Source organism: Argiope bruennichi, chromosome 2, assembly GCF_947563725.1.
Source record: "Argiope bruennichi chromosome 2, qqArgBrue1.1, whole genome shotgun sequence".
NCBI lineage: Eukaryota > Metazoa > Arthropoda > Arachnida > Araneae > Araneidae > Argiope > Argiope bruennichi.
Genome location: NC_079152.1, coordinates 29,924,335 through 29,950,075, shown reverse-complemented (window position 1 = coordinate 29,950,075; position 25,741 = coordinate 29,924,335). Strand labels below are relative to the sequence as shown.

The 25,741-nt window shown below is 31.3% G+C and overlaps 1 protein-coding gene across 4 annotated transcripts in view; it reads left to right on the top strand.

Annotated features, from left to right (window-relative positions):
• Positions 1–25,741, top strand: part of LOC129991721 (acyl-coenzyme A synthetase ACSM3, mitochondrial-like) — a 51,008-nt gene that overhangs the window by 10,603 nt on the left and 14,664 nt on the right. For 2 of the 4 annotated variants that reach the window (XR_008785840.1, XM_056098254.1), the window contains exons 2-13: positions 763–863; positions 1,400–1,512; positions 4,141–4,259; positions 8,157–8,215; positions 11,544–11,601; positions 13,219–13,340; positions 15,575–15,731; positions 17,066–17,194; positions 18,363–18,437; positions 18,574–18,654; positions 21,513–21,614; positions 21,711–21,838. Coding sequence is in view for 3 of the 4 variants with exons in the window: in XM_056098254.1 (XP_055954229.1) it covers positions 763–863; positions 1,400–1,512; positions 4,141–4,259; positions 8,157–8,215; positions 11,544–11,601; positions 13,219–13,340; positions 15,575–15,731; positions 17,066–17,194; positions 18,363–18,437; positions 18,574–18,654; positions 21,513–21,614; positions 21,711–21,838 (1,244 nt within the window). In the remaining variant the exon portion in view is untranslated. Of the gene's footprint in view, positions 1–750; positions 864–1,399; positions 1,513–4,140; positions 4,260–8,156; positions 8,216–11,543; positions 11,602–13,218; positions 13,341–15,574; positions 15,732–17,065; positions 17,195–18,362; positions 18,438–18,573; positions 18,655–21,512; positions 21,615–21,710; positions 21,844–25,741 lie in introns of all 4 variants that reach the window. The other 2 variants (XM_056098256.1, XM_056098255.1) reach the window with 2 other exon arrangements.

Here is a 25,741-nt window from a genome sequence, read left to right as displayed (position 1 = left end):
TACTATAGCAAAAATTTACAAAATTTAGTAAGATTGTATAATTTACTTACAATAATGATTAAAATAGTCATTGCCACTACATTCTGCAAGCAGTTATTCCTTTGTCTTTTCTTATTGATTAAATGAATTTCCGAAGTATATTTTATAGGTTGTATGTGTTCGGCATTTCTGTGAAGTGACGTCATCTTCAGATGGCGCTACTAATTCATCGTTGGTTTCTTATTTTTAATTAATTAAAACCTTCAGATAGCGCTACTAGTTTATTGCAGGATTTCTTACTTTTAATTAATTAATCTCATGTCACAAAGAATTGCTATAATATCGTTTTGGTATTTTCGAACTGTTTTATGTTTTAATTGTTCCCCTCTTGTAATATACAACTTATGTTTATTATTTAACGTCTTTTTGCATACTTTATAACCGCATTCTTATGAATTGTAAGCGTTTCTTAAAGCATCTATAAATATATTGTCAATATTAGAACATAATTTTAAATCAAGTTGTATTATTCTTATTGGATTTTGCCACACATATTACAGCTTCTGAATATTCCAGTAATAGTGAATTTGTGATCGAATTACTTAATAGTAATTAAATGGTACTTTCATTTACTGAAATGCATCATAAACAGTTATTTATGTATTATAAGTATAAAGTTGTATATTTTGTTTAGAATAATAACGAAACATTTTTTTGCCACACCATTGTACAAGCAGTTATTTCTATGTATTTTCTAATTCATTTCCGAAGCATATTTTATAGGATGGTGTGAGAGATAAATCGATACCTGCATTTTGGTATGTGTCTGAGAGTGGCAAGGAACTGAAGTGGAGTTTTCAAGAATTGGAACAAGAAACGAAGAAGTAAGAAAATTCTTTCGAGCGTTAATATAGAAGCTGTAATTGAAAAAAAAGAAAGAAAATTTTGTTCTAAAACATATTTAAAAATATTTTTAATTGGTTGAAATTAGTAAAAAATACTGAATATTACAAAAATAAAATTGGTATCACTAAAAAGTTTTTTTTTTTTTTTAATTTTAAAGTGACGCTAAAATAGCTTTTAAGAAATAATACATTTCGAAATTATTATTAGTAGTACTTCAGCCTTTTGATTAAGTATTGAAAAGTACCAGAGTGCTTGTGAATAAGTGGCAAATAAAAATATACACTACAATTTCGAAAGGGAAAAAAAAAAAGACGTTTGTTTATACTTTAAAAGCAAAATATTTTGAATTTTATTAGCAGTGCATTAAAATTGGTTAAATTCTGAAAAGATTTAAAAACACACACACATATATATAATATTTAAAGCAAGTCCAATATAATACCATGTAATAAATTTTGGCTTATGTTTTTAAACAGAGAAACATAAAACAATAAGCATAATCATGTGTTTCTAGAGTAGCCAATGTTTTGCAAGAAAAATGTGATGTCAAACATGGAGATAATATTGTAGTTATGCTGCCGAAAATCCCAGAGTTTTGGATCGTAAATTTAGCCGCTATTAGAATAGGTGAGTAAATATTTTATAAGTCCTACTTATGGAGCTGAAATAATTTAGATAAAGAAAAGAAATTTTACGATGCTCATTATAATGGTTATTTTCTAATAACCAGTGTACTGAACACCAATATATTTTTAAATCTGCCATTTAAATTATTGTTTTCTTTGTATATTAATTACATCCATCAAATTTAATAAGACGCTACATCACAGAAGAATTTCAATGCCGGCGTCTTGACCTCGGGGTAGCGTGTCTTCCCCGTGATCTAGGTTGTACCGGATTCGAATCCTGGTGAGGGCAGGTTTGTTCCTTATCTGTTTTCTATCTGTGAGGTGTGTGAAGGCCGCGGTGGCCTGGTGGTAAGATCTCGGCTTGTGAGCCGTAGGGTTTCAGGTTCGTGACCCGATTCCACCGAAAAATCGTCGTGTAAGGGGGTATGTTGCCCGTTAAATCCGTCAGATCAAACGTCCTCCTGCTGGTGTGGTGTGGAGAGGAGGATGACAGCTCAGGTGTCGTCCTCGTCATCTGACCGCTGTTCAAAATTACGAGTTCCGTCCTAAAATAGCCCTAGTGTTGCTTGCTAAATAGCCCTAGTGCACAACGGGACGTTAATATAACTAAACTAAATTGAGGTGTGTGAAAGAGCCCCCCTGTAAAAAGGGGTTGTGCAAGCAAGTGTGTCAGTGTCATCTTCATATGAGCTAAAATTCAGACTTCTGCCCTCGGGTGTTCAGGGGTTTTTACCCTCAGAAGCTAATACACCCCTCTTTCCCTGATCTCTTGGACTTGATTTGAATTGGTGTTCAATCCAAGGAGGATAAGCAACAACAACGACAAAACTTGTTGAAATTCTTGAATTTGAAGCATTTAAAATCGGTATCATTTCATTTATATATAGATTTTATTTAATATCAAAAAGTTCCATATAAAGGTATTTAAAAATGTTCATATATTTTGAATTACTGTATACAACACAAATGTGCACACTTATTACACAACGTTATAAAAGTAACTAGAAACTACATCACAATTTCATAACTGAGATTGCCACGAGTAGCTGAATGCCTCCCTAACCATAAATCTCGTGAAAAGGAGTGGCGTTCGAATATTAATTTGAAGAAGAAGGCTATGGATTTATATTCTTGACCAACAATGGAAAATTATTGATAGATTGGTTTACGCTTTAGCAATGAAATTCTAGCTGCAGTCCAAACTAAACACAAACGCGGCCCCGTTTCTTTTGAAAATTCCCCGTTTCTTTGAAAATTTTGAAATTCGAAGTGCTGAAACACTGGAGGAATGAAATAAATCTGAATATATTTTACAGCATTTTAAGAATAAAATAAAGATAGAATGAAGCAAGCTTAAAGCATTTTCATACTAAAAAATTCAACCCTAATCTTTTTCTCACGAACATTTTTTATCGGTGGATAATATATTAGTCATCACGGCTTTCCTCTGCGCAATAATCTATTCTAAACATTCCTTTGCTTTCTTTTTTTACTTCCTTGTACTCGAAGTATAAAAAAAAGCATTGTAATAATCAAATACTTGTTTCGAGGCTTTGAAGTATCCCCATGTTTTATACCTCGGTGAATTCGAAGAACACATTTTTGGAAAATGTCTGTCTGTCTATCTGTGACAAAGATAACCCAAAAACGCTTTAAGCTACGTGGATAAAATTTGATATATGGTCTTTACACAAAATTTGTGTAGATTTCTGTCAAATTTTGAGCAATATTTATTCAGAGAAAAACCGCCTGCTCGTCAGTTCAAATATAAGCTCTTGTTGTGTTGTGACTTATGCACTTTACAAGCCCTCTGAAATCTGCCAGCGATTTAAGCCAAATGAGAGTCTGTTGTTTTTTTTCAGTAGCGCCAACTAGGGCCAAGAGTACGACTTACCTACTCAATCGTCACAACCCTTTTTACGGGGTGGACTTCATTCATTCATCCACAGATCGTAATTTAGACCTGAAACAGCCAACGATCACCTTTGAACTAGTACCCCCAGTAATATTACTCTCGACATGGAGGACTTTGGGATCACTACAGATTTATACGTGCGCCAGTCACCACACACACACGGAGTCTTTGGGCGACGGGATTCGAATTCTCAACCTAAGGGATGCTAATCCAACGCCTAATCCAACGCCCCTGTTTCTAACATCAATAGTTTAGATTGCCAGATAGTGACTCAGATGTAAAGGAATCTACTTTTGCCTTCCAGTTTGCCGAGAAGAATTTTTTTATTTGTTTTATTCAGCAGTGTGTGTATTTTTTACAAATTGCATTCGCTAAATTTCGCTTTTAGTTCCTCAATGCTATAACTCAAAATGTGTAAGGGTTTTGTAGATCACCGATTTTTGATTTCTGAGCAGTTTTCAGGAAAACTTTTCTGATTTATAAAATCTTTGTTTTTCAATTCAGATCTACAAATATATGTACATTTTCACCCCATTACACTTTAAAATGCCGGTAAAATACTCCCTCAATGAAAAATACTGCAAATGTTCTTTGCCTTTGCATCATTGATTTTGGAAAAGCAAAATGTTTTATATTGCTTATTCATAAATTAAGAATATAAAGCAATAATCTTAAATTAACGTTATTTATTATTTTCTTATTACTGTTTAGGTGCAGTTTTGACTCCATTCAGTATGATGCTCAGAACTAAAGATATTTCTTTCAGATTTCAAACATTTAAGCCTGTGTCTATAATTGCTCATGAATCTGTTGTGGATACCATTGACCAAGTAATTATTTTAGTAACTGCTCTCCTTCACTTTGCTCTCTCATTCTGAAGTAACTTAACTATGTTTGTAGCGGTTACATAACTCTACTATCTTCTTTTTTGATACAGCAGATGACATTGCCTTATTAGTATAAAAGTATATTTCTCACGATCTTTCTTGGGGAACATTATTAGATTTATTTTAAGTGTGTGTCGTATATTTTCGTGTTCGTGTTTGTTTTGTCTTGTAAAATGTGACTGAAACCCGTCTATTATTTTCATCTACCTCATAATGAAGTTAGAAAGAATCTTATCTCTCTACATGTTTCAATTCGTGCTCACGTGACCTCATCAGTTTGCAATTCCAATTGAATTTTGGAATTCACTACAGAGGCTTGTACAGAGGCTTGAAGTAGACGAAACGACAAGACATAACGTAAGCAACCTTTAATTCGAAGTTAAATGGCATTTACAAGTGGTTACCAAAATAATGGAAACTGTGAATAAAAATGACACTTACGAATGCGCTTCGTAATCATTAAAACTAAATCTTAGTTACCAGTTTTCTTTTTATATAAAAAGTATGTATCATGGTAATATCAAGTAGCTTTAGTAAAGTTGTATACATCATGGATTTTTGTCAAAAGCATAAGATGCCAGACCTCACAGAAATTAGCCAAATTGTGGGATCCCAACTACCTGAAGCCGAAACATCTCAGCTTTCAGGTACTTTTAGAGACGCTATGTCTAAAGTCCTAATAAGATATACACGAAGCAGCAAGACAAGCTCGGTAAAGCAAAATAGTGGACGGACCTGAATGAAAGGGACCGACGGGTATTGAAATGGAATTTAATATATAAAAAAGAAAATAACAGCAACCAAAGTGACCACAGAGCTTAGTCAGATCTTGATTCTCCAATGTCAATAATTACAGTTAGAAGATACCTTCTTAAATAAAACATTTACGGCAGAACATCAATTCCCATGCCATTTGTTACAGATGTTAATGCCAAACGTCGCCTATAGTAGTGATATAACCAAATAAGTGGAAGACAGTTATATAGTCAGACGAATCATCTTTCACACGCCGCCCCCCAAACAGGATGGATGCACGTTTGGAGGATCCTGCACAAGTATATGATCATGATTGTCCCCTTCTACCTGTCAGATATGGAGGTGGATCTGTTATGGTATGGGCAGTGGTTTTCTACTGACCTAGCCGTAAATCTGAAAAGGAGGATCACAGGGGAGAAGTATAGAGAAGCTTCATCTTAGATAAATCCTATGATGCAAACTTTGTTTCCTGCAGACGATGAATATTTCCAGGATGATAATGCTCCTACTCATGCAGTGAACTTATCCATTCGTGTTTTGATGAACACGAGAAGGAGATGAAATAGCTATTTTGCCACCCCCGACAGCCCCTCAACCTTAATATAATTATACAGTTATGCTCTATTTCAAAGTGTTCAATTCAGAATCGATATCTTCAACCAGCATTTCTCTTAAATCTTTCCAATATCTCCATGAAGAATGGTACAATATTATTGTAAATACTATTCGCACTTGAATGATTCGATTCCGTCGCAAATCCAAACTGTATTACATATCAAATGTCGCCTGCCTTACACCTTATCAATCAAGATTTTTATTTTCGTTTGTGGTGTTTCTATTATTTTGGTGTCCGTCTGAATAATCACATTTATCATGAGATTGAGACACTGTCTGAATTCATTGCATTATCACCTAGAAATTAAAAAACATACATTCAAAGCCGTTTAACCGCTTAACTGTTTTGCACGTATGCCATACGTGAATCTATTTATCGAATTTTGACAGATGTAAGCAAAAAATAAACCATTCATAATTATTATAATTCAATATTAAAATTACTTCGAATGCATACATAAATCAAGTATTCAATGGATTTCCATTTGAATCAAAATAAGAAAACATTCCCAAAATAGAAGGTGTCATCTTATTAGATAGCAAAAAAAAAAAAAAACAGTTAAGGGGTCAAGCATCATTGGTTTTGTTAAACAACAGTTGATATAACCTGCGTTACTCAAGATTAAGATTCTTTCTTGTATCATATTTTTTAATGTAGAAACTACTTTTGTATAAGATATTATTATAAACAAAACTTCTTTCAAGGCATATGTATTGAAATAAAAAATAAATGTACATAAATAATTGTAGGGTTGTTCTTAATGTTAACTGGAAAAAGAATATAAATTTCCTCATTTCAAAATCATTTGCGTTAAACATTTCTAAAAAATTTAAAGCAGTTGCAGAAAATGCACAAAAATTAAATCGCTATCATTGGAAAGGTAAGATTTTTAATATTAAGACGGTATAAATCTTTTTTCAATGGCTGCTGTCATCGTAGATTTGCTTTATTCGCAAGTTCTTCACTTCTCTTGTTTGTGTTTCAGCTATTAATTTATGCTTGCTTTGGGTGTTTTTAAATCGTTAATTTGAAACAGATGGAAGCATGGTAAAAAGATATGCATTTAAAAAGAGGAAATTAAAATAAATAGTGACTGAATTTTCAAAGTTAATATTAATTTCAATGCGTTTAAACTGTTTTAAAGATTTATAACAACTGACAGAAATGAAATGGATACCATTGAAATGGTAAAATTTTGAATTTCAAGATGGCTTAAAATATTTCTTCTCACATAATTTTCCCTGACGTTTCAGTGAGAGGAAAAAAATGGCAAAATGTTGGTTAATGTCTAATTAATTTACTATAATACTCTAATTAATTTAGCATTAATTTTAATTCGTTTAAATCAATTTAGATTTATAAAACTGAAAGAAATGAAATTGGTATCATTGAAATGGTAAAATTTTGAATCTTAAGATGGTTTAAAATATTTCTTCTGGGATAATTTTCCATGAAGTTATAGCGAAAAAAAAAAGGCAAGATTTTGGTTAATGTCTAATTAATTTAATATTTAATAAGTTTTGAATTTTGAAAAATTGCCAGTATTCTTTCTCTTGTTTCAAATAATAAGTGTTCAAAAGTAAATTGAAATCGACTCAGATGTTTAGAAGATGTGGAACATACATATATATTTAAACCCTCGGGGGGGGAGCACCTCGAAATAAGGATGAGATGCTTCCGGTATGGTTGTTGGATCTTGCCACCCTGGTGGGTACGTAAAAGGTGGGGGATCTGGCTCTTCCCATCGATGACGGGACTTACTTCCTTCGGGAAAGGTTGTACCGTGGCCGGTGATGGCCCTTAGGACTCAACCAGAGTTCCCGCCAATGTTGCTGTTGCGGCGGTCCGGTCATTCAGTATTCTTTATCCGTGTGCCTTCGGGCGGATCGGAGAGTCAATTATATAACTTACACATGTATTTAAAGAGGCATAATGATTTTTATTTACATTAAGATATCTGATTAAGAATAAATAAATGAGTACTATTTTTAAAACACAATGAGATCGATGGATGAAATTTGGTACGTGTATATTAAAATTGTTGATCTGTATCAAATTTTACATCTAATCGGACGACAGAAAGATATATGAAATGCGTACACAATTCTCTTTTCTGTTCGATGATAATGATCATGTACTGTGAAATTATGCAATTAAGAGATTTGGAAATAACTATGAATGAAGAAGAAGTTGTACGCATTTATGACAGGTAGTAACTTGCCCTCAAGCATTCAAAATCAGTCTTATAAAACTATATATATATATATATATATATATATATATATATATATATATATATATATATATATAGCACAATCAACTTTTTCCCCTCTTTTGAAGATAGCGCAATGAATTGTAAAATTAAATTGTACGACATATGAATGAATTGACTCCATAAAAAATTATTATACACGATTCTAGTTATTTTTCTTTTTCATTTATTATTCCTCATTTTTTTTTCTCTTTAGGTAGAAGTTTCTTACCCCAATTTGAAAACAAAAGTTGTCATTTCAGAATCTGCTAACAGGTAAAGCGATTCAATATTCAGTCTGTAAATTATTTCTGTTTGAAAATATTTAATTAAGTTTTTGTTATTAATTAATTACCAAGTAAGGTAATTTTATGGTAAAAAAATTCCTCACAGTCAATGCTTATTATGAGTATATTAAAAGGAATTATCCTTTTAATATAACATTATACTTTTACACGAATCTGATAAGCTCTTAGAAACATTGTACGATGGAAAAATCGAATGCATATATAATTAAATGCATTTACGACTCATAAAATGCATTAAGCAGAGTTTAATACGCTATGATTATTTCAGGAGAATATCCCCTTCGATTTGAGTTGTGCATACTTAGCTTAGCGTGTTTGCCATTTCTGTAATACATGCTAAAACATAAATTTTGACATTTCCTATACAACCACAAGCTTCAAAATAGGATTCAAATCGGGAAGCAAGAATCCAATCCAATGCAAATAAGGGAACAAAAAAATTTCAAGGAAGTAGATCTGGACTATTTAATTAATATGGAATTATATTTCATGATTTTGTCAGGGCCAGTCGTGAGAAAAATTGTGTAAACAGGAAGACATGTATCATCACGTTTTCTTCTACAAAGTGATTTATGGAAGCTTTTGTCTGATATATTTAAATTTTCAATACATGGTGATTCATAAAGAAGTATACACTTTCTAGATGCTGTAAAACAATAACTGTCAAAAATACGAGCCACTTAGGGAATAGTAAGGTAGATGTACTCTTAAAGATTTTGTCTCGCCCTTTATAGAAGTGACTAGCCAGTCGAAATGCCGGCAACTGCAGTTTTTTTTTTCCCCAAGTTAGCAAACGGAATTCGCAACTCTTGTGCAACAGCATTTTCGATCACGATTCGGAAAATAAGTTCCGATTAGAAAATCTATCTATCAATTGCATGAAAAATTTTAAACTACGGGCTGTTTGTGCAAAGGTTTAAGTCCTGGACGACTGTCTGTATCTCAAGACGTCGTCATTTAATGAAGCCCGAAAAAATCGACGCAGAGAGTGAGTCGTGAAGTGTAGATTTCTCAATCCACCATCTGGAGAATTTTGAGAAAGAAGCTGAAAATGAAGTACAGGGATTGAAAAATCTAAACGACTTTGACAAACAAAAGCGCTTTGAATTTTGTACCCATAGGATGAAAATAAGGATTTTGCCGATCATTTAGTTTTCATTGATGAAAAAACATTTTATATCAAAGGGAAGGTACACAAGCACAATGTTCCCTTTTGGGAGAGGCAGAATCATAAATTCACAGTGCAACACATGCGAGATTCCCCTAAGGTAAATTTGTTCTGTACAGTGTCCAGTAAGAAAGTGCACGGCCCTTTCTAAAGGGTCACACATAGAATATCTGCGACTGTCTTTAACAAAATTTAAATAACCCCAAACAATTATATTACAGGTGGCATATAATATCTATTATTGTTCTTAATTTATAAACTGTATTGAAACTTTTGAGTATTGAAGTATTGAAACTGTATACTTCTTTATGAGTCACTCTGTATTTTCACATAATAATTCCCAGTAAATTTTGTATTAGCAGGCACTTTATTTTGATAGACTAAATCGTGATAATCCAAGAAAGAAAGCATCTTGATTCTTGGTATTGATTTAGTTCAGTCGCATTAACATCCCCACAGCCGTCTTAACAAATTATGAGATGGCAGATTACTAGAGTAATTTGGCATCCCATAAATAATTAGGAATTTAAACACATATGGACCATAGAAAGCACCTGATTAATAATAAATTAATATTCTTTAATATGAAGCTCTGCAAGGTAATTAAAGAAATCTGATGTATAACTATGATGAAACTTTCAGCTGTCTACTTTATCTTTGGTAATGTAGTTAACTTTCTTTAGGCGCCAAGTTTAGGATTTTCTTACTTATTTGAGAAATTATATACTTATTTACGAACGTTACAAAATCGAAGGCTGGATAGCTAAAACTCTTCTTGTATTTTTACTTTTAATGCGCATGAAATTATAATTAAATAAGTCTTTAATTCAAAATTAAAATCGAATCAATATATTAAATTATCAGCCGGTAATCATAATCCAGGATATCATAAATCAATGATATCCTGGACTTCAACCCATTAACCTATTCGACAAAATGGCTCTGAAAGTCGCACTTTGAAACAACTCAAGGAACCCACCAAGTAACTTTGAATCCAAGTCAAATGAAGAAGACGACAACTTTTTCTCGGTCATTAACAGTAAGACGTTTATCTTCATAGTCAGATCTAATATGCATCAAGCCCACATATACAGCAAGTTTTTGGTAAAATAAATTTTCGAATATGGAACTCCCAGGTTAAAAACTAATATGTAACCATCAGATCATTGAAACCTCTTTTCACTGAATAACCTGGTAATTTGTCAACTGTTCTCTTCTTTTTGCTTTCAGAATCGTAGGGATGAGACCAAGTTTTATCACCAGTAACGATGGCTTTCATATAAGATTTACTATGATCTATTAGACTTTGAAGCTAAAATATACCTTCTTCCAAAAAGAAGTAGCAATTTCGGCATGTTTTCTTCAAAAATTTTCTATCTGGCACAGACATGTCTCATGTCCAAGCAGATGAATAGGACTGCGAATGCATTCAGGAATAAAATAAGTAACTTTTTAAACAACAAACAGCCTTTGTACTTACAGCATATCAAATCCCATGCTTTAAAATTGTTTCATCTATAAATAGTTTAAATCAGGTTGTTTCAAACTATAGTACATGTGCCACTAATGGTATATTATAAAATTTTTAGCAATACAATTTTTAATTAAGAGATTTAAATGAACTTTAACACCATTTAGAAAGCATTGATTTTTATGTGGAAAATGCTTTCATTAAGGTAAGTTATTTATGTGTATAAAATTTAAAAATTTCAGGGAATTCTTTGTTTACGTAATCACAAACGCTATTGATTGCAGTTTCCATCGAACTGCCCTCAAAAATATGTGGGGAAAATTAATTGCAGTATTTTTATTGTTTTAAGTTCTTGAAGTAGCCATACAAAACATATGGTTACTCTCGATCATATTATTCACAGGCTCAGATATTATATTGAATAAAAATGTAATTTAAATTGTCTTACCTACAATAGGGCTAGTTAATTTTTTATTTCAACTAGTCTTAGTGTGGAAACTGGTATTTAATGTCTTTGTTTGAATAGTACTAAATTTATATTTACCAATCAAATTTATATTGGCGCCATAAACAGATGTTAATCTTTAGTTTTTCATAGTGGAAATATATATATGCATATCCTCTTTAGTTTAACAGATTCTCTTTATGGTATTTTAGGAAAAAAGGGTGGCTCAATTTTCATCAACTTAAAGACAGCGTTTCGGCTGATCACAAGGTAAATGTCATAATTTTAAAAAATGTGTTTACTTTATATTTAATCATTATGTAATGAACCTTTATTAAGGGTATCAAATGCTGCCGGAATAAATCATGTACTTTATAAACCATCAATCCGCAGAACTTCAGAATTATTTTAAACTCTTCACTTAAAGAGAACTCATATATTTTTCCCCAATCAAATGACAACCCAAAGCGCGCTCATTAGTGTAAAATGACTAGATTTTCTATTCAGTTTGACATATTTTAAAATCTTTTTTTTTTCTGTAAAGACAAGGAGGGAATAAAAGGATATATGTATTTATTCAAAATAAAAAACAAGTTAAAACAAATGAACAAACACTAGTAAATACTACAAAAAAACGAAATAAGCATTTATAATATGGTTTTCTATTACTTTCATAATTTTTTCAGATACATCCATTTTCATTCTTTATATTCAGGCCGGGATATTTTATACATTTTACAAAATAGGAAAAATAATTCCGTAAGAACTATTTTTTTATGTAACTTTGACTTTTGTTTTTTAATTAAATTTTTTTCAAATGCTTTAATACTATCTAATGTGACCAGTCCATTTATTTGCTGATAAATTGAAATCGCACCATCAACATGTATTATTAAAAATGTGATAAATAATCAAATATTGAATTCGGGATCCCTGGATACTTAATGTCAACAAACAAATATTTAACACTTAGCAAATATATGCCAAGTACCAAGTAAATATATGCCATGTACCATTGTAAAATTGTCACTTTTTTACTCATTTGTAGCAAAGAATAAAACAGCGGAAGTATTCTCACCAAAAATTTACCTCAGACCATAATAAAGGTGTGATCTCCCTCTTCCCAGCATAAAAATTGTGAAGCTTGTACAAAATATTGAATGCCATGAATACTCAGATTTTTATTTTCAGAGTCCCGCACATGAAAGTTTTGTACTTTCTAATGCAGTGAAGAAACCTGAGCATCATTTTGGACCTCATTCTGTTGACTGATTAGAACGAAAATTTGGCACAGAACTACATTCTTAGTTACAAGATCATTTATGTCGTTTTCATTAATCTTAATCATTCAAATGAAACCAAATTGAATTTACCTAAATTGCTCAACTTTTGAGTTATCTTGTTTACACACAAACAAATGTGCAGATGGACAGAAGGTCTGTCCGTTGAAAGTTTTGGTTTAAAATTTTGTACGGATACGTCCTTTAAATTTTAAAACTATGTGCCAAAATGTATCCTTCTAGCTCTTCACGTTTTGCAGATTCTGAGCTCCCTTGTACTTAAACAAGTAGATGCATCCTGTGAATAAATTCCGTTCATAATATGATGAAAAATCTCAAGTTCAAAGTTTTTGACGATTATAGTATCTTTTCTTTGTACATTTCATATACGAGCAAATAACACTGAATAAATTATTAATACAAAAAGCAAAAACATCGAGTACATTTAAAGTTACAACTAATTTTTTTTTAACTCTTAAAATGAAATATTGTTATTTTTTTTTAGGATTCATAAAAAAATTCGAATTCTATCAATGAACTTCAATTTTAAATATTTTATTTTTACTCAATAAATATAAGATAAAGAAATATTTTTTGTTTGATTTAGTGTGCTGATACTAGAAGCGACGAAAGCAGTATGGTCTTTTTCACCAGCGGGACAACGGGACAGCCAAAAATGGTGGAACATTCTCATTCTAGTTACGGATTAGGACACTTGACCACTGGAAAGTAAGATATAAAATTATGCATGTGTGTAATCTTTCATTGTGTGATTTATTTTTTCCAATCTTGAAACTTTGAGGGAATGGTGGGCTCAATTAGGCACTCTTGCGAATTATCCTTAGGGTTATGAAAATTTTTCTGCATACGTATTAAAATATAAATACGTCAAATATCTTTAAAAAAACTTTATATATATATATATATATATATATATATATATATATATATATCTATATATATATATATATATATATATATATATATATATATATATATATATATATATATATATATATATATATATATATATAATATAACTTTTAAAGATTTCAAAATATTCTAGACGAATTAAATTTTAATTTTTTATTACTTTTTTATTATCCTATATAAATTTATATGGAATAAAATTGAGTATGAATTTGTAATTCTAATTAAATTAATATTTTAGAAATATTTTATACTAGCCGCCTTTGGCGACCAGCCGGTTCGCCAATCTTAATGTTCGTTAAAATTTTAATAATTAAATATTTTATGCAATTTCTACTTTAATAGCTTCTTCATCAAAATATTTTAAAACTTCAAATTTTGATTATCATATAATTCATTCATAATATTATAAAGGCCTTCAGTCATAACGTAATATGTATCTCTCTCATTTTCTGTTAGCACCCGTAGAATTTATGCTTTAAATTAAAGTGGAAAGAATTTATCTTCAATTAATATAATAATATTTTTTACTGAAACAAAGCATTTTTTTATAATCTGATTACTGAAAATAGAGCCACTCAGCGTTTAAACTTTATGGGCACTAAAGAATATCTTTTTTAATTTATGTAATATCTCAAGAGTTGGTCAACAAAATTTTCTTAGATTCATTATGAGCAGATCGATTAATTAACAATGTTTAAATTTAAATGCATCAAACACTAAGAAAATAAAACGAATCGTTTAAAATAAACGGTTGAAAACAGGTTTTAAAAAAACTACTTAAAAAACGATGTACTTAAAACTATAAGCATATACAAAAAATATATAACTAACATAAATACAATTTACTTACAAAAGCATGCAACTAACCCAAAAATAATTTAAATCATCCATTGATAACGTTGTCATGGCAACAATCAGAACAGAATGCGCATGCGTGAATTTTCTTCGCCGGTTACGTAACGCAAATACGTGATTTTTTCTACGCCAGTTGGGGTAACGCTATGCGGATTAGAAATTTTTAATTTCCTTTATTCTGTTTTATTTTAATTCAAAAGTACTTCAGAATGAATCTGAAAGATTGATTCATTAACAATGTTTAATTTTAAATGCATCAAACATTAAGAAAATAAACAGAACCGATTGAAATAATCCGCCGAAAAATTTTAACCCTAGCCTCATTACTGTTGGTAGAAAAAAAAAAACTGAAGCCTTTCTCGTTTGGGGATAATGGAAGACTTTTTTGGCGAAAAAGTTGGCGGTGGGGAAAATGGAAGATTTTTTTGGCGGGAAAGTTAGTTTTTAATTAATAATTAAAATTCTAATTAAAAATTCGAAAAAAGAAACCCCAGGTGCACATTGCCAACCTCCAAGGTATACATGTACCAAATTTGGTAGCTGTATGTCAAACGGTCTGGCCTGTAGAGCGCCAACACACACACACACACACACATACACACACACACATTGAGCTTTATTATAAGTATATAGATGTGCATGCACTGAACTTTCATAAGAATTTTAGGTTTTTTCTGAACTAAAATTGACTTTTAACATTTAATAGTACTCGCAGCATAAAATGCATATCTTTTTTTTTTCTTCTTTTTTTTTTGCTTGTTTAACCAAACTTTTTATAGCCAGTTTTACACAATATCCACAAAAATTGATACACCTGGAACATTTAAATCTAATTTGAACATCGCTTTGTGAAAAGTCATTAAATGTATTTTTTTTTTCTCTAGGCCCTTTAAATATTTATTTCTTTGAACAATACATTTTGTGAATATAAGCTTAAATAGCTTAAATACACTTTGTGTTCATTGAACAAATATTTGCTTGAATATAAGCTTAAATTTTGTTGATGAAACAATATTTTTCATCCGTTTTTGATATCATATTTTCATTCAATTTTGCTTATTTCAAAATTCACCATGTCCTTAATTATATTGTCTAGTATATCAAGGATGAAATTAATTTATGGCATGCATATTCTACAATGGTCAATCAAACTATTTACTTCCTTGTATCCCTAGACATTTTTTGGATTTAACAAGTAACTGCATACTATGGAATCTCAGTGACACTGGTTGGGCAAAGACTGCTTATAGTGGCCTTTTTGCACCCTGGTTATTCGGATCGTGCGTATTCGTGCACGGCATGCAGCGATTTTCTCCGTTTCGAACTCTACAGGTAAAAAATTCTACATGACTAAGGAAATTTAAACAATATTCACCTTACTTTACTATGTAATACCCGCCTTTGGCGACCAGCTTATTTGCCATAAATATATGTTGCATTTAATTTTAGTCAATTTTCTTTGATACAAATCCATATCCATGATTCCAACAAAAAACAATATATGATCATCAAAGTATCATAGATATTAAGTCTTGTTTTTTTATAGTCTTTCACATATTCTATTCATTGCATATATGAGCCTTTTTAATAGAAATGAGTCCCGTAACATCAAGCATTATTAAAATCGTACCATTCTCTAATTTTTGCAGTACTGTAATTTCACCTTTTTGGGGGAATACTGTTGTATTTGATTTCAGTTAAATCGTTTAGACATAATATGTCCTTGCATTGTCAAGCACTAGAGCCGAATTGAATTAATTTATCTTATATATATTGGTTGTATATATGAGCTGTCTAACGGAAATCAGTTTCATAACATTAACGAGTTCTATTTCTCATGCTATTAAAAATGAAAATATCCGGAATATCTCTAATCTAACTTTAAAGGTACTGTAACACTTTATTTTATTCCTCATGTAAACTACACAGATATTAAACAAAATCCTTTTTTCCTTCGCTTTGAACAATGTAAGAACAGCACATTATTAAATATTTAAATATGCTTATAATATTTAATCGTGTTAATTAATATTTTTAAAATTGCATTTAAGCGTAAATTTTAAATGTTTTTATAAGCGGTTACTGCAACTAATTTTTTAAAGGTAATCCCCGAATAAATGTTTTGTTATTTCAATTCATTGTAACAGCTATTAATTTAAAAAATGCTATATAGAATTTAAAATAAAGTCAATAAAAAATGCACCTGCTTTTAAAAGCTGATGAAGGGAAAGAAACCCTCGCATTATTATTGTTTAGTCATCGAAAAAAGCTTAATCCTTCCCCGCTACTATTATTGTTTAATATTTCCTTTTAAAGTTTTACTATCGTTAAATTTTATTCATCAGTCTTTCTATTTAAAGCAAACGAAATATTGTCGAATATACGTATCTCTTAATTTAAAAACAAAACATATTAGACAAGAATCATAAAAAAATTGAAATTTCACAAGAGTGATTATGAGCTTTGGAACTCGGAAAGCAATAAAATATCCTTAGTTATGGAGGGGCGAAAAATTTTTCCCAAGAACAATTATGTGAAAGTAAATTGCACATTTTTTCGTTTTTTGGATTAATAGAAAATGACAAGTAAATCTTCAGTTGCATACTTATGTTCAACAACAATATTTCAATAACGGAATCATTTGTTTCTTCTGTATTTTCTCGCAGATTCTGTCTAAATATCCTATTGACACGTTTTGCGCGCCTCCAATGGCATATCGATCAATGGTCCAGGAAAACCTGAAAGAATATCATTTTCCTAAATTAGAACTCTGTGCTAGCGGAGGAGAACCTGTGGTAAGATTTGTTTCACATTTCTCCAACTTATGAGCTGTATCAGTTGAAATATGAAAATATTGTAACTAAATTTCCCGGGGTTCGTTTGGATAGTGGGAGTTATATGGTGTGAAGAACGCTCAATCAGCAGGCGGCAGTAGAAAATAAAACAACGACGTTTATTTACACGAAGACACACAGGACAGCACAAAGACGACAACTATATACAGCACAAAAGACGATTATCTTCAGCCGAGACGTGCAGCATATAATCAGACTCTACTGCAGACAGTAGCGCACAGCTTAGTTCAGCACTAGCTTCACTTCGTCGCTGCTCCGCTTATCTCTGGAAGGCTAGTTCTTTACCGTCGATTCCGACTACTCTCCGGTTCACGACTATTCTTCTCTGTCGCTTCCGACTACTCAATTCACCACCACTCCCCGGCAGCTGCAGCTCCTTTTATAGGTCTTAGGAGGCGGGGCTAGAAGCCTCTCAACCAATCAGGAACGTTCGAGGCGTATCTTCGTTCCTACTGGACGGATCGGGAAAATTCTCGATTATTCGGGTATAATTTATTCGTCGCCAAGCTCCGGGACCTCCGACGCGTCACACGGACTCCGTCCAATACAGATGACTGTAAAATGGCCTTCCTGATGATGGAACCAACTGTGCTGGGAAGCAGCATTACAGATTCGTAACAATATTGTACACTAGTTGTAAAAACTTTCGGCTTGTCTCCAATTTGAGATTCCTACATAGATTATATATTGTTTAAATCTATAACGTAGGCTTTCTGCTATGTTAAGAAGAATCTGTAAGATTTTTTATAAGATGACAAGTCAATGTATTAATGTATTTAATGACTATGGGCACAAAAATGTAGGGTCTGCATTTATCTATTGTGCTTCTAGGAATAATTTATTTTAGTATGAAAATGATTTTATTATCTAACTTTTGAGTACTGAAATAATCATGCATTGGTATAGAATATATATAAAATTTCTTTTTTGAAAAAATTCCACAAATATTAAAATTAATATTATATTGTCTTTCATTTTGTACAAAATATAGTTCAAGATGTTTTTGAAACTTTAAGCTGCTATTATAGATATATGCAGCATGGAAAAGATCGAAACTTAAATTCATGAAAACTTTCTAAGACCTGATATATATTCTTTTTTCTTTTAGACTCCTGAGGTCATTAAATCATGGCAAAATGGTACAGGCTTAAAAATATATGAATTATATGGGCAAACTGAATTGGTAAGTATTGAAAATTAAATGTTTAATATTAAATCATTTTACAGTATTTGAATTTGATTGAAAATTGACTATTTCAGATATAAATTGATATTTTGTCTCATATTTGTAATCCATTTCTGAAATTTTATTTTTGCAGGTGGTTACTGTAGGTATGTGTAAATGCATAGACTACAAACCAGGGTCCTTGGGAAAACCATCTCCCGCACTAGATGTCGTGGTAAGCGGATATTTTTTTTCCTTTATTTTAACTTCTCTGTTTTTAATTAATAATTCATTATTATAAATATTGATAACTAGCTGTTTCAACTAGCTGTTTATCCACCATATTAATAATCAACTCTGATGAACTACATTTTATTACAACAAAAGAAAATTCAGATTAAAAAAAATTTGTACAATAATTAAGGATGATTCTAATAGATAAGTTATGTCTGTAAAGTGTCAAAATTATTTGACCAATAAAATTGACAAAAATCCTCTGAACTGCTGAGATTGTGACTTCGTCAAGTTTATTTTGTGATATCTCTTGAAAATAGAGGTCAGTTGGGTACAATGCTGCAATTGAGGATTATGAAATAAAAATCAGCGAAATCAGTATAGTGTTTATTGCTATGTTTTTTCCCCCTCGTCAAAGAGAATATATAGTGAGATAGTGTTTTTGAAATTAATTCCGTAATATATATATAACGAAATCTTGTAACCATTTTTTTTTTCTAAAATTCCCTGTTAAAAGGTATCAGTAATAAGACATCAGTATTTAATGAAATTAATTTATAAACTAATTATATCAGTAAAATTAATGAAAAACAGATTACTATACTCTATCTTTAAAAACCAAAAATTTCAAACAATCCAAATTAAATAAAACTATATTGTATATGGATTTACTAACATTCGCAACATCGAACTTTTATACATATTTGGCGGTATAAACCCAAATAAGTTTATTGCTGTTTTTTGTTTTTTAAAGCATTGACATAAGACTGCTTTCAGCGTACTTAAGAATCATTTTTATCTACATGTGTCACTCTAGAACATCGATTGTGATTAAATTTTTAAAAAATTCAAAGCAATCATTTTAATGATGAGCCTTTTTTAAAATTAAGTTCTAAATATAAACTTCTATTCTGGCCTTTCCTTTCTCCTATACGAAATTTAAAAAGAGGAAGTATTATAATCATCAAAAATTTGAACTCAAGATTATATCGCATTTTCATGTTCTAGACGTCCACGAATTAGAAAAACACATTTTTGAAATTATATTTGTCTATCTGTGAAAACGAAACCTCAAAAGTGATATGGTCTGCATATGGATAGATGAAATTTGGTGTGTGATCTTTACACCGGTCTACCTGGTCCGTTGACTTCACGTTACCTACTAAAATTAGATGGCAAAATTTGGTGCACAGATTTATTATCTAATCTGTAGATGTGCGCCAAATTTTGAATCAAATGTGTCAAGCAATCCATCGTCAAACGATCTATTTTTTTTCATACTTGTAAAGTGATAACTCAAAGGCGAAGAAACTTAAACAAATAAAATTTGGTGAACATTTTTAATATCTGAAGGATAGAAGCTCTATCGTCTTCTAAGTATACGATACGATAACACACAAATTCTACGATTTAAATAAATTATATTTATAATGTGATCTTATAATTAAAATTGATATTCCATATCAAATTTCGCTTCTTAATCGATCTTTCTCACATATTCTCAAAAACACATGCTAACCTAGAGAACACCTGGTATGGCATTGGTGAACAATAACCGCGAAATATCATTCTTTGGTATGAATTTAGTAATTTTACCGCATCCGACATATGAACCTTGGCGAGTTCTTGGCGATTAATCCCTGGCATGCAGTTAATAATATTCGAAAATCGAATTTGGTGTTTAGATGAATTTTTCTCAACAGATTGAAACCAAAATTTAAGACAGAACTAACATTTTGAATTTGACACTTGTAATCACAAAATCGTATACCGAACTTGATATATTAAGTCGCTGTATTTTTGAGTCATCTTTTTTATAGCTCTCTGAAAGTATAAACTTACAGACGGTCAACCACAAGTTGGATTTGGCTCAAAATTTGATATGTTTGTACATTATAGGTGTTAAATATGTGTACAGAATTTTACCCATCTAGCTCTCTTCGTTTTGTAGTTATAGTGTTAATTTATATTCGAATAGCCGGTGTAATGTCCTGATCTAGACTGTTCAAATAACGAAGCAGAATTTCCAGACAATTCTTTATTTTACAGCCCTATATATATACAAAGAACAACTTGCTCTAATCTTGGTTAAATAAATAGTTATTTACACCTGTAGTAGGAGATACAATAGTCAAAGTCGAAGGCTTTCTTACAACTCAGTTGGTTCTCGGACTCCGAACTCGTAGGCGTAGTCCAACAGTCTCTGCAATTCATTTCTTGTCTCCTCTCTTCCTAAAAAAAAATCTTCTATCTTTATTTCGGCGACAATCTCCACCTCTTAATTTACATTGGTCATTTGAGCTGTCCTTCGGCCAATCGGGGTTCAGCCATATACTCTCTCAGCGACGCCAGTGTGTCGTGGGAAGGTCCTTTCACAAAGAGAAGCATCTAGCATCCAGATGTTTGGACACCCCTTTCTCTTTGAAGGTACTATCAATACCTCTGGGATGAGGAATTCCATATGTGGTCTTTCACTGTAGTCGCTAATAAACAGATGCGAGACCACCCAGGTGAAAAGATCCACCATCTGACTATCTCGAGGAGTTTATTAAGTAACAGCGACGACACAATGAATCGGTACAACACAATGTCTTATCAGTACTGGGAAATGGGGAATGTTAAAGAGTGTGCGAGGAAGTTCCAGAGTGATCACTCCCATTCGCTGAAATACAGTTTTATTTCTTATATTAAAATTCTGTTATAAAGTACTATTTGAAGTTTAACTTAAACGTATGATATCCTGCGTGGGAAGACGAGGACAAATATTTTTTTTTCTTGAATTCTCTATTATGTATCATTTCGAATCATAAATATCTGATCATTCAATCTCAAAGTAAATATTTCCGCTTCATTCTGCAGATTTTGGATAAGAATGAAAACGAACTCGGTCCTGGTGAGATCGGGGAAATCTCACTGAGGAAAAGAGATGGAAAGATTTTTGGTCTGTTTATGGGATACAAAGTAAGCCTCGCTTGTTTACCAAAACAATTTAGTCTGCATAAATGAAATACTTCTCAAGGATGTTTACGAATGCTTCATTCCAGAAATTCATTTCAGAACGAGCCAGAGAAAACAAAGAAAAATCTTACAGAGAATTATTTTCATACTGGAGATGTGGGCTACTATGATAACGAAGGATATTTTTGGTTTATTGGAAGAAACGATGATATTATCAATTCGGCAGGGTAAAGTATGAGAACTATCAATCCTTTTTTAAAATGAAGCATGACCTTTTATTATTATTTCTTTAACAGCTCCCTTCGATAACCAGTTGGTTTGCTGGAATACTGGTTGTGATCAAGTGCCCCAAAAATAGTTTTAAGTAACAAATTTTGACAAATATTAGAGGTGTGTTAGTTAAAAGGTTTGTTCTGTTATACTGTAAACGAATCTTCTTAATCGAATCAAGACTTATAACACCACTACACCAATAAAAACGTAATTATCTAAATAATCTATCTTCTAATTGCACGTCATATTTCGCATATTGTAACTTCACTTTCTTATTGCTCATACATACTGTGCAGATAATAGATAATCTAACTTTCAACAAAATCGTAGGATTGAATATTTCATGAAGAAGTAAAAATGCTTTTCAATGTCATTATAATTCTATTGTTCAAAATTAAGACAAAAAAATATGACAGTGACATTAATATAAAGAGACATCATTGGAAATATAAATTTTCAATTTTAAAAGAATCTAAAAATTATTTTTGCGCAATAATATTTTGGAAGCTATCGAAGACAAATCTTGCTTGTCTTTATGCTTATTTCCTGCTTAATTTTAGTCCTTCTAAATATATTTCTACCAAATTTGTTAGAAATATGGTCTATATTAAATCCTCAAACTTATAGAGTGTCAATCTACCCACATACAGTCTCTTTATTATTAAATAAATGTGATTAATTTTATTCATTTGTTGCAAAAAAATTAATTATATGAACTTTTTTAACTACACTCATGTCCAAAATTAAGGTCACAAAAATGTTTTTCAAAGTAATTCTAAATGGCTACCAGTAAAATTTAAACAAATTATATTTTATATATTGTGAAAGACCGGTAACACGATATTAACCTTTGTTGTGGGAAATAGTGTTGTTTAGCATTAGTTTTTGAGGAAATACTGAAATTAGACCGCTTAGGCATCTGGGATTTTTGCTTGCAATTTTGTGAATATTGCATTAAAACAAAAAATTTAAACTGTTTCCAGTGAGAATGAGTTCTCATAATCGTTTAGACGATTCCTTGAGATGGAGATCCATTGGCAGGCTTGAAGCTGGGCAGTCTCAAGCGGAGGTGGCTCGATGGTTACAAATGGCACCGAAAATGGTATCCAGGATGTGGAATCAATGCAAACAAGTGGTACTGTAACCAGGAAGGCCGGCCAAGGCCGTCACTGAGCAACGACGCCTGCATAGGATCTCTATTTGGCATTAACCGCACGGCGACATAGGCTGACAACGGCTCCTCAACTTACTCGTGACCTTGCTGCTGCGTCTGGAATAAAAATTTCCAGACAAACAGTATTCGGACGTCTAGCAGAGAGGGCCCTTTATGCCCGGCGACCAGTTGAGTGAGTCCCTTTGACTGCATCCAACAGAAAAGCCCGGTTGTTGTGGTGTCGAACACATCAGTCTTGGGCACAGCAAGAATGGGGGCATGTTCTTTTCAGTGATGAGTCGAGATTTACCCCACAGAGGGACACTCGTCGAATCTTCATCTGGAGAGAGCGAGGAGCTCACTATCATCCCTCCTAGGTAAAGGAAATCGACAGATTTGGTGGCAGAGGAATCCTTGTCTGGGGTGGCATAATGTTGGGCAGTCATACACCACTGCACGTCTTCGATGCGGGTATTGTCAATGCACATCGCTATAGGGATGAGATCCTTGAAGCCTATATGAAGTTGTTCCGGGGTGCTTTTGGCCCAGAATTCATGCTTATGGACAATAACGCGCGTTCACACAGAACCCAGATCATTGACGATTTTCTTGAGGAAGAGGATATTTGATGTATGGACTGGCCGTCGAGGTCCCTGGTTCTTAATCCTATTGAACATGTTTGGGATGATCTCGGAAGAGCCATTGCACAGCGTAACCTCCCTCCAAGAGTTAAAAAGTGCGCTTTTGAAAGAGTGGGCTTTGCTGCCCCAAGCATTTATTGACATCCTCATAAACAGTATGAAACCTCGTTGTGAAGCCTGTATAGCAGTGCACGGTGGTCATATTTCATATTAGACAGGTTTTTCCCGAGATAAAATCTTTATCTCTGATTCATAATGTAACACTTTTTGATATATCCGGTTTCTTAATTCCCAACTAAAATCTTTTCCATGTTGTTATGTGTCTATGTTCTTTCTTCCATTGTAATGTACCTCTGTGCCAAATTTCGTGGCAACACAGTGAATAGTTTTTCATTTTTCACCGATTTTATGTTTGTGACCTTAATTTTGGACATGAGTATATTAAAATTCTATTTTTCTCTAAAATAATGATAATTTCTTCATCGGAAATATATTTCAAGACTAAGTAGGTAATTTATAACAGCTTCTCGATTCTGTTATATACATAAATACAAATTTTACATTTTACAAAAATTTAATTATAAAATTAACTAGTAAATTTAAGCAATTCAATCAAGTATACGTTAAAAATTTCAGATGTTATAAAGTTCCAGAACCAAAGCCATTGAAAGGATAAAGTTAAATTTCTATGTTTAGGTAAGCAGAATTAGCCAATGAAAATAAAATTTAAAATCACAACAAAAAAATCAACAAAATTGAAGTGTCGGCTTTTTTTTTGTACTCTATTAAAATGCAAATTACGAAATAAATTTTCTTTAAATCTTTCTTACAAATATTATGAAGCATAAAATAATTTAGTGAATGATTTGTGACGACTTCGCCATGAAGTAGAGAATGCGTAATATTGCTTTAAAATAACGTGGCAGCTACCAAGATTTATTTATGACAGTGAATTTAAAATTGCTAAAACATGGGAAAGAGAGTTATTAAACTTCTTTTATCTTATTGATCTTGAAAAATATTTCTTTTTTTTTAACTTGAAAATTAACTTGTTCTGAAATTTTCTGTTACTTAAAATAATGATTCAAAATTTGAATTTCGGTTTTTAATGGTCAATGGAGATTTAAAACCGGCGCTGAAAAATGATTGTGTTTTCATTTTATTCTGTAAATTTATTTTTCATTTTTAATGTTTAGTTAAATTGTGTAGCATTTTTATCAAAAATTATTAATAACTTACATCGAGAATTAATTTTCTATAGTTTTTTACAGACATTTGCAAAATTTGAGATTCTTTGAGAAGTAAAAGATTTTAACATTTTTGGCACATCATATTTTTACATTACAATTAAAAGTATAGTTAAAGATTATAAAAATATTTTATGTTGAGATTCTATCAAGTATTAATATTAAAGAGTCTTTTTTTTTACTTTAATATACACAACATTTATACCATGTAGCTTTCAACTCTTAATTTGATATATAACTTTGTTTACTGTAAATTTTCTTTATGTTATAAGCAATTCAAATTTTCCTCACAAATATTGAAATGTAACAAAGAATTTGATAAACTTTTATTGGCAATTAAATAAATAATTCATCTTATAATTAATTAATAATTAAATTATTGACAATAAAATAAATAATAAAATTATTGACAATAAAATAAATAATAAAATTATTGACAATTAAATAAAAAAAATTCATTTATACTTAATTTATACTAATTCATTTATAGTAATAACAATTAATTTTCTGTCCATAATAATTAATAATATAAAAATAATTTCACCCTGGAGTTTCACTCTTTCATAAATTTAAGGGTAAAGCTGGGGGTTTCAAGTAATAGCAAAACAAAATAAAAAGATTTATACTTGAAAGAATTCAGAAATTTGATTGAAAAACATTATAATTTTTATTTTCCAAATTGGGAATCAGTATAATATAAGGAAGAATTCATACACAAATTATAAAAATCAATTATGTATTTTTAAAAAATGATAAACGAACTATAAAATCAGCATGCAGTTAACCAATGTAAATTTATTAAAAGCGATAGAACGA